General features: G+C 41.4%; 1 protein-coding gene across 9 annotated transcripts in view; it reads right to left on the bottom strand.

Annotated features, from left to right (window-relative positions):
* The window catches only part of RABGAP1L (RAB GTPase activating protein 1 like), a 318,905-nt gene that overhangs the window by 16,370 nt on the left and 291,793 nt on the right, over positions 1-10,742 (bottom strand). For all 9 annotated transcript variants that reach the window (XM_075616671.1, XM_075616673.1, XM_075616670.1 and 6 more), the window contains one exon: positions 488-580. In XM_075616671.1, the coding sequence (XP_075472786.1) occupies positions 488-580 (93 nt within the window). The remainder of the gene's footprint in view (positions 1-487; positions 581-10,742) is intronic.

Genomic DNA, 10,742 nt, shown 5'->3' with positions numbered 1-10,742 from the left:
TTCTCGTGAAGATGGCCTCCAGCTAATTCATTGTTCCCTTATCCTCCTTCTGAATACTATACAGGTCTTCTGACATTTCATTAGAATTTGTATGGCTCATCATAATTTTAAGTTCGCAAAGGGCAGGATTTCCACCGCAACAGAATCTCCTTCAATATGAAAATCTTACACCAACACAACAGATTCATTAAGGTAATATGCCTAAACTTGTCAAAATTAGATCCAATGCTTAAATGTGACATAACACTTCCTTGCCTTGGTATTGGTGTATGTTCCCCATTTGTGAGCACTTACCACTGAGAAAGAAGGTACCTTCTAGTACAGATATTAGAGTGTAAGCATTACAGAGGCAGGGAACTCGATTCTTTCAGAGCACATAAAAATACCAGTGTGATACCAGATCATATATGTGACATGAACACAAAACAAAAAGGCACCGCTGTCTCCAGACTCCTTTCTTTGTATCTGAGTAGGCACCAACTCTTACCTTGTATCTCTCTATTGGATCCTCTTGCTGCAACTGGCTCTCTCGCATAGCTAGATATTCCTTCTCATACTTCTTCAGTTTCTTGGTGGGCACCTGAGGAATCAGAAAAGCAAAGAAGCCATTAGACTTCGGGTAAGGAGCAGCTCAGTGAATCAAGGTACTGACGCGTTAAACAACAACACTGAGTTTGAAGCAGGGGAACCTGGTTCAAATCCCGGTGTCAGCTCCTTGTGACCTTGGACAAGTCCCTTTCTCTCCCTGTGCCTCAGGCACCAAAAACATAGATTGTAAGCACATCTGGGCAAGGACTGTGTCTGAAAAAGTTGTATGTACTGTGCTGTGTACCAAGCACTATACGGTAATTGTAAGACGCTTTGGGTCCCATTGGGAGAAAAGCGCTCTAGGACATAAAGTTATTATTATTCCTTTATTTGCCACTAGAGGGATTGTGAGGCAGAACTACACCTCTGAAGGCAGAGAGACTAAAACTGGGTATAATAGACTCAGGAATTCGTCCAAATGATTGTAATTCACCACTTTGTCACCAGATGGAGCATAGTATCACTTGTTGGCACCATACACCTGCTGTATTGCTGCAGAAACAAACATTTGCATTGTATTGCAGGTCTCTTACGTATGCCTCGGTTACAAATCAGGACAGAGGTACAATTTAAAGAGTCCTGGTTTAAAGCCATAAATTCCTTTCATGATCCTTTCGCTAGTTAAGTCACATGATAATAATATGATCTCCTTCCTGACAAACTGTTTAATTACTATTAACTTAGTGCTTCTCAATCTTTTATCACCTAATGACACGTATAATACAAGGGCAAACAAGTGCTCAGTAATTCATTTGTTATTCCTAAAATCCGCCCCAGATTCAGTAGGGGCCAAAGAGAGAAGTTCCCAATACACCAGTGAATGCTGCTGCTGTCCTAGGTATGTCCATTAATCTGCATTTGACAAATAACCACGAAAAAATATGACTTTTTTTTTTTTAAATCACCAAGCAAAATCCTCACCAGGCTGGGCACCTTTAGCACTATTCACAGACAGGCGAGAAACGTGCAAATACTTGGTACTGTAAATATTTCATGGATAACGCAACCTCTCTCATAGGTTTATCCAAGTCCTGTTATCTACTGACTCTTACTGACCCCTCAGCATCCTCACCTTTTTATATAAATAAATACATTAAATAAAGATATGACAACTTTCTGATGTTGGCCTAAGCCAGGAGTGGCCGACTCGAGTCCTGAAGGGCCACCAGCATTCCAGGTTTTAAGAATATCCTTGCTTCAGCACAGGTGGCTCAGTCATTGACTGAGCCACTAATTGAGCCAGCTGTACTGAAGCAGGGATATTCTAAAAACATGAAATGTTGGTGGCCCTTGAGGACTGGAGTCGGCCACTCCTGGCCTAGATGGACCAGCTTGGTCACCTGACAAATGTCACACGCAGCTTCTGCCATCTTCTTTGAACACTACATGAAATCCATGTGTGTGTGCAAAAGTGCTTGCACCAATTAGTAATTGTAGCTAAAGAAACCAGTTGTTATATCCTGTCTCAAACCTGGTAGTTACTTTAGAATATGTATAGTGCAAAAAGAGGAATGTCCGATGCAAGTGCACAGTCCTACATGACCTTTCAAATACCTATAGCGTGTATAGAGCAGAATGTGAGCAAGTTTCCCTTCCTCCACCTGCACACCTTCTCTGATACCCCTCCAGCTTCTCACAAGCACAGCCGTGTCAGATGTTCCACATGTAATACTAAAAGAAATGAACACCAAGTTCCCAAGCTGTGGCAAGACTGCAAAGTGTCACTGATTCATGTGTGATTTTTCAGTGTCTGCACAATTTCTCTGAACACTGGAGATTGGACACATATCAATACAGGGTGCATAGAATACAGAAACTGTGCTACACTGGAGTATTTTCACCTGCCAAGGGCAGCGTATATACAGCTTGCTGCTGTGAGGGAAAGCTGTATGCCGAGTAAGGCCCGGGCCATGGTGCCTTCGCCCGTGCGGAGGCGTGCAGAGGCTGTGGGAAAGCGGGTGCTTTCCCTGGCCATGGTAGACGGGCCGTGGGGGCGTTCCTAGGGGCGTCACGGAGCTGGTTCCCCTAATTGGGCGAACTGCACACATGACCTGCGTGTCGGGCCAAGAAATCAGTTTCAACCGATTTCTTGCGCGATACTCGCCCCCTCCTGCCTCCACCCGCACCGTCTATGAGCGCGATCAATGCCTTAAGGCAATCTGATCGCGCCCCGTGCGGACGCCTCCACCATGGACTCAGCTTAACTCACATGTTACAATTCAGAGAAGTATTTTAGTTTTGTTCTTGGTGTTCAGATACAGTGTTGCATATTTAATCTTAGGCTGGGGTCATGGTGCCTTTGCCCGTGATGTCACCCGCTTGAAACGGGTGCATTTTTTGGCCATGGTACGTGCACCATCCGTGGGCGTGTCTAGTGGCGTGCCAGTGACGTCACAGAGCTGGTTCGCCCTCATTGGGCGAACCGCTCACGTTACTGGCCTGTTGCGCCATGAAATCAGTTTGAACTGATTTCTAGCGCAATGCGCGCCCCCTCCCGCTTCCGCGTGCGTGCACGCCGCATGGATGCGAACACTGCCTTAAGGCAGTCTGTTCGCTCAGCGCACGGTCTGCAGTACCATGGCCCCAGCCTTAGGCAGTCTATAGTAAAATTATGCAGTGATGTTGGAGCTGCGCTGTTTAAAAACAGCATTTATAAGACAGTTTAGTGCACCCAGTGTTGTTTGATCTTTAACATACCAATGATCTCTACACCAGCATTTAAAACTTAAGGAATTATTGTGCAATATGCTTCAATTGGCTATTTAGCATATGATTGATTTGAATTGTAAATATATTATATGTAAGATAAAATGGCATTTATGGCAAGCAGTTAATAATTTATACCACTCACAGCAAGTTTCAATAAGAGCCAACGGCACCACGTGTTAAGATTTTTATATTAATATTTTATTTCACTTATCACTTTAAAACTTCACATTCACGTAAGCATATAAAATGTATAAGAATGGATTAGTTTGGTGTTCACCAAGGCAATGTGCTTCTTGTAGAGAATTTACTGAGTCTTTATCAGTCTAATTCTCTACTTTGTAAATATTCGTTTACCAGCCCATAGGTTGCACCCATTGTCATTCAGAGTGAGAAAGACATAGTAAAATTGAAATTATTTATATTATTTAGAGCGGTGTTGTGTAACAGCGTATATACAGACCTGAAAACAGCACGGAAAGTATCAGTGCATCCAAATGTCAAAAATAACAGATTGACACTTTTAATTTGGGGGAGGATAATAATAGATTTTGTCTACGCATTTATCCTTCATCATTTCACAATAATCAACAAAACAATGATTACATTGATTACCCTGCCAAGGGAACCAATAAAGACACCAAAATAAAATACAAATAATTGCCACTGTAAACTTAAAACATCAGTTCCTCTCCCCATACTAGCCCTCCCCCCCATTTTATTTTTACACAGGCGGGAAGCAGCGAGTCCGCATTCATTTCAGTTTCAGGGACCCTTTGGTCCCCGAGGAGCATACCGAGAACGCTAGTGCCAGTACGTCCTGGTTGTTTAAATCCCCAGAGTCACATGGGCCAAACAGCAGTGGCTGGCGTGGTTTCCTATTGGCCGGCGTAATACTGGAGATTTTAAAGTTTGTTTCCCCTGGAGGGCACGATACCGGTATTACATTAACATGCACGTACCTCAGTAATCAGGGGGTCGCTATAGCTGAAATGAACTCTGTTCAACTTTGGAGTTCCCAAAGGACACAGGTGGCCGACTCCAGTCCTCAATGGCCACCAACAGGTCAGGTTTCGGGATATCTCTGCTTCGGCACAGGTGGCTCAGTCTTCCACTGAGCCACCTGTGCTGTAGCAGGGATATCCTGAAAACCTGACCAGTTGGTCGCTTTTGAGGTCTGGAGTTGCCCACCCTTGCCCTAGGAGGAACTGCTGCTTTAAAAGGAGTGATTTTTTTGTAATTCTATATTCCCGGTCTGCTTTAATACCACCCAAAAGAGTTCAACAACACCCCTTAGAGAAACAATGGAGCACTTTCTAGTAGTTAGAAATCCTCCTTCTCCTTCTGAGATGATCATATTGAGGCTGTTCCTTGTGGTGAAGACAGCAGAGCACTAAATGTTAGACTAGGTCCCCATTAAGCTGCATGCAATGTTTTGTGAGAATCTTGAGTATTAAAGCAGTTAGGCAATTTTTCAGCAACATTACTATGTAATATCATTTATCAGAACAAAATACATTCGCAGACGGCTGTCGAATCGGTGCCACAGCTGCCTTTTAATTAGCTTGGCTCAAGCTGTGATGTCCCTTCTTAAATAATAGAGTTGGTCTTGTGACAACTTGCAAATTCCTTCTTAAATGAAAGGATAAAAAATGATACATACAAACGCCAAAATAAGGCTTAAATATCCAATGGGTGGTGGAGTCAGGAGCAATGTGAGAGGATTAATACATTGCATTACCATTTGTATTACTAAAAACAAATACGTAAAAGTCAGCAAACAATAAAGGCATTGTATATCTATGCACACTGTATAAGGCGACGCTCTCGTGTGGCTCCACATTTCCGTTACAGCACAGGAACGGAACTAAACCCACGATTAGACCTCTGATACTCCACAGGCCACAATAGCCCCTTTACTATTCTCACAACCCAAATTAATCTTTTACAACATAAAGGCAAAATACCAAAAACTCTAATGTTCCCAGCACACAAAATTCCAAACGGGTAGTATGCCAAAAAAGGTTTAATGAGCAAAAAACACAAAAGATATACAGCTCAACCCCTTTATAACGCTCTGCTTGGGGTCCAAAGAATCATATCGCGTTATAAGCGGATTGCATTAGAAATAATGTACAATTGTATGCATTGTACAATATTTAAGATTCCAATAATCGTGTTGTAAAGTATTCATAAATACAAAAATTGGGAGCCATACTTGCATCGCGTTATAAGTAAAAACAACAGAACCACAACACATCAAAAAGAAAACCGGGGGAAAAAAAGGCAAAAAAGGAAGGGATGAGAAAAAAAAGTAAAAAGTACAGGGGAAGGGGGGAGGCAACGTTTCGGGGTAAAACCCCTTCTTCAGGCCCGTTCCCAAAAGACACAAAAATGTCTAGTGGTACTTCCCTATTCGCTGTACAAATCTCCCTATAGAAAAAAAGCACCACTGCAACGAGCAAACAGAGTAAATGTATCTTTACAGGGGGTGCTGCCAAGAGACAGTCCTGGATCTTCCAGCAAAAGCAAATAAAAAGGGGGGGGGAGCAGAGTGGTATGTTTGCACCCAACAGACCAAAGCTCAGTCCAAATTCTGCAAACCCACTATACAGGTTTATGAAAGCACTAACCACTGCAGAGTAAGGGAGTGTTACAGCATAAAGTAAGACCACCTAATAAGGGTTCAAATGCTAGCTATCACTGGTAGTCAAATGAGAACTGCAGCAAAGGCAAGTAATGCCATCTACACAAAAAATGTGAATGTACAGATCAAGGGAGTGCTGAGGATCCCGTGAATACTTGTACAGAATCGCTTGTTTGTAGTCCTCCTGCGTTCAACTAGACATTTTTGTGTCTTTTGGGAACAAGCCAGAAGAATGGGCTTCACCCCGAAACGTTGCCGCCCCTCTTCCCCTGTACTTTTTACTTTTTTTTATCTCATCCCATCCCATCTTTTTCCCCCCGGTTTTCTTTTTGATGTGTTGTGGTTTTGTTGTTTTTACTTTTATATCTTTTGTGGTTTTTTTCTCATTAAACCTTTTTTGGCATACTCCCCCTGTTTTGACCTTTTTTGTGCTGGGAACATTAGATTTTTTGGTTTACTATTTGGGAGGAAATAGGGTCTTCTCTGTTCCACATTGAACCATCTCTATTTACTCCAATATAGGCTTTTTGTGTGCGGTCTATTTTTTTTTGTGTTATAAAGGCAAAATATACGTGAACACTAAAATAGGAGCAATAACACATTAGACATATGATAACATTTTACAGAGTAAATGGCAATGAAAGTTCTAATCTAACATTGTATAATTTATAATATCAGTGTGCGTTCTGGGTATTTCGCTCTTCTGGGCATACCCACAAGTATGAATAAACATTAAAAGGAACGCAACCAAACCCCTATGACAGGTTCTCTCAAACATTTCCTTATTGCAGAGTACATCATCATTAAGTGCGTGGCGGACCCTCGTATGTTCTTAGGTCTGATCAACACATACGTTGAAGTGTATTCAGCACTCGATGGAACTCCTATTACACACTTCTTCAACTTCATTCATTGAATCACCACCAATGTGTGCTATGGAGAAAAGTCCCCCACCCCACCCCCGCCAATCTTAATTCTGAGCATGTTTCTATGGGAGTGGTTTCCAACCTTTGTTTTGGTTAAGGAACCCAATGTGAAATTCTGTAGAACCTCAACCCTCGCTAATAGTGCGTCTGAGATCAGATGCATTGTAAGGAACCCCAAACCTCTCTAATAGCGCGTCTGAGATCAGATGCATTGTAAGGAACCCCAAACCTCTCTAATAGCGCGTCTGAGATCAGATGCATTGTAAGGAACCCCAACCCTCTCTAATAGCGCGTCTGAGATCAGATGCATTGTAAGGAACCCCAACCCTCTCTAATAGCGCGTCTGAGATCAGATGCATTGTAAGGAACCCCAACCCTCTCTAATAGCGCGTCTGAGATCAGATGCATTGTAAGGAACCCCAACCCTCTCTAATAGCGCGTCTGAGATCAGATGCATTGTAAATTCTTCTGTATTTGGTACAATTTTCAAATTACCTGAAAATGGCAAGGAATCATTTAGGGACGCCCGTGTAACCCTGGTAGAAAACACGAATCTATGGTGTGGAATACAATTAAAGTTAACAGTAATTGTACAGAGCATGAAGAGGTTTACATAGTTACATAGTAGATGAGGTTGATAAAAGACATATGTCAATCAAGTTCAACCTATGCTAAATTTAGACAACAGATACTTTATCCTATATCTATACTTATTGATCCAGAGGAAGGCAAACAAAAAAACCCCAGTGAAGTAAAAGGCTTCGTTAAAGAGGCAATTCAAGCAAAGTAAAAAATATATATATATTTTTGTTTTAATTACCAGCTTTTCATTACCTTTATTGAAAACTAATTACCTGAGCTGCCGATTAATTATTTTTCCCTAGATCCATCAGCAAAGATCTTGTTTCCCAGGGTTCACTAAATGGATGCCTTTGAATTTAAAAGCAATCCTTCAGTCGAAGTAACTCAGCAGCTACAGTCTATTTTTTATATTACTGCGGTAGCATTATCTATTGTTACAGTTTGCAGCTCAAACTGCTAGATCACAAACAGGAAAGTGTTACAAAAATCTTGCACTGCTGGGAAAGTGTGCTAAAACTTGCTATAGAAATCAAAAAATTATCAATATATTATAACTCATTACAAATGGCATTGAGTTTAATTTTTTTTAAGTAGTAAGTATTATCTAATAATACATAACTGATTAAAAAAAATCCATGTAGAATATTGCTTGGCTTGCTCCTTTAAAAGTATGTTTCTAAACACTCAGCGGCAAAGATTGCACCTTCAAGGAGACATAAATATGTATGTTTGCTACACATACATTAGGAAGGATACATTCAGAGGAAACATCTTTCAGCAGAGAATGCCAACATTGTATTGTTACCTCATCAAGGACATACCAAATTGTCAGAATTAATTTCTCCTTGAGTCACACAAACGTCAATGTACTACCCTGTACCAAAAGGAATTTACTGTAGCTACAGTAACTAAAACAGAGGCAATGAACAGCAAAAACTGCTCTATTGGTTACAATGGAATCATATTTCCACAGTTGCAGTACAAGCAAGTTGACTGAAACGTGTTTCAGATAAGATAAACAAGAGTATAACTAAGCAGGGTATACATTATCGATGTTTCAAGAGATGGCATGAATTCCTTTTTTTTAAATCAATCCTAACCGTTTACATTAGGTTTACGGAAGCTGTTTTCCCCCAAGACGCTCTCAGTTTATACCGGGTGTTTTTCAAACAGGTGCTTATAACGGATGAAAGGACACTATCCCAAAACACTTTACCAACGCATTACACAACGTAAGACGTCCAAAGAGTTGATTATTTTTTGGAGTGTTCGATTACCTACAACAATTAGATTTAACAAACAGTTAACTTTTTTTTTTTTTTACAGAGGATGTTTAGACATTTATAGTTAAAACCACTATATCATGCAGTAAAGTTCCAACTCCTTCTGCAATTAAACCTCTCACTACCAGAGAAGTCAGCACCGCAATTAATTTCATGCCCTGCCTGGCAACAAATTTAAGCCAGTTGTGAAGAATTGGATTTAAAACCAACTATCTCACCTACTAGGATTGTAAACGCTTCAGGACTGGGGTTTCCCTTCTAAGGCCGCGCTCATAGTGCCGGCGCCGCGCCGCTGACTTCCAGCAATCGCGACCAAGCTGTCGCGCCGCGTTTACTATAAGCGCACGAGACGGCGGCAATGCATTTGTTTTGAGGCGACATTGCGTCGCTGTCACCGGCACTATAAGCGCAGCCTTATGCTTTTATTTCTTAAAGAAACACTATTGAAATAAGGTATTTTCTATTCTGCTCTTCTAAAACAAATATAATAAACCTAAGAGTTGAGTTGAAAGAGCCGTCTACTTTCTTAGAAGAGATGAGCTTTCCTGCACACTAATCATTTTTAAACGCACTTCAACTAAATGAAACATATTTCACGGGTGATTAAACACAGGGACATCAGAATGTGATCAACTAATGAAAAACGAATGTATCGCTTATCCTTAGAAAAAGGATGAGTCCCTGCTCAGAGGCGTTAACAGCCTATAGGGACAAAAGGAAGTTGAAACATGGAGATACAGGGGAGGAGACAATGTGAAGGAAAGAACAGATGCTGTGAGACAAGTAACTGGGACGCCTCTTTTTGCCCTGCATATGTCAAGGAAGAAAAAGTGGAGAGGATTTCAGGAGAGTGCGTCAGTCCTTCTTTTTTTGGTACTTCTAACGCGGTGGTCTTCAAATTTTTTTGGTTAAGGTGCCTTATAATTATATTATGAAATTCTGAGAAAACTCAACCCTCTCTACTAGCACGTCTGAGATCAAATCCATTGTAAGGAACCCCAGCCCTCTCTAATACTGTGTCTAAGGCAGGTTATATAGTGCGGGCGCGGGCTACGCCGTGCACGCGCGGCAGTTATAGATGGCTGAGGTTAGTCAGCCATTCTATACAAGGGCAGAGAGCGTGGAGCCGACAGACAGCGGGGAAGACCAGAAAATAAAGATTTTGCGCTGCTACCGCCGATGTATGTATGTGTGTATATGTATGTGTGTGTGTGTGTGTGTGTGTGTGTATGTGTGTGTGTGTGTGTGTGTGTGTGTGTGTGTGTGTGTGTATGTGTGTGTGTGTGTGTGTATGTGTCAATGAGTGCACAAATAAAACATTTATTTATTCAACTTTTTTTTTCTTTAAAAAAATCTTATTTACGCCATTATTTCACTCACACAATCTATACAGAGACACACACACACACACACACACACACACACACACACACACACACACACACACACTGTACATACATATACACACACACACACACACACACACACACACACACACACACTGTACATACATATATATATATATATATATATACATACATACATACATACAAACACATACACACACACACACACACACACACACACACACACACACACACACACACACACACACACACACACACACACACACACACACAGTACCTGTTGCTCCCGGCAGCACTGAAACTCTATACCAACAAAAAGCATGCGGCACGTGCGTTCGTACATGCACGCGCACGGCCGCAAACAGTATAGAACGGCCCTTAGATCAGATGCATTGTAAGGAGCCCCAACCATCTCTAATAGCGCTTCTGAGACAAGATGCATTGCAAATTCTTCTGTATTTTGTCCAATTTTCAAATGACCTGAAAATTGCAGGGAACCCTTTAGGGATCATCCAAATCCCTCAAGGTAACATACAAAACAGAAAAAACAGGGGAGCAAGGGGTTAATAAATTCCAGACACAAAGCTCACAAATATTCGTAGATATTAGTGTTAAGCACCCTTCTGATAAGGGATAATAGGTA

Source organism: Ascaphus truei, chromosome 10 (genome assembly GCF_040206685.1).
Source record: "Ascaphus truei isolate aAscTru1 chromosome 10, aAscTru1.hap1, whole genome shotgun sequence".
In the NCBI taxonomy this organism is placed as follows: Eukaryota; Metazoa; Chordata; class Amphibia; order Anura; family Ascaphidae; genus Ascaphus; species Ascaphus truei.
The sequence above is the reverse complement of the archived record's forward strand: the minus strand, read 5'-3'. Positions and strand labels throughout refer to the sequence as shown.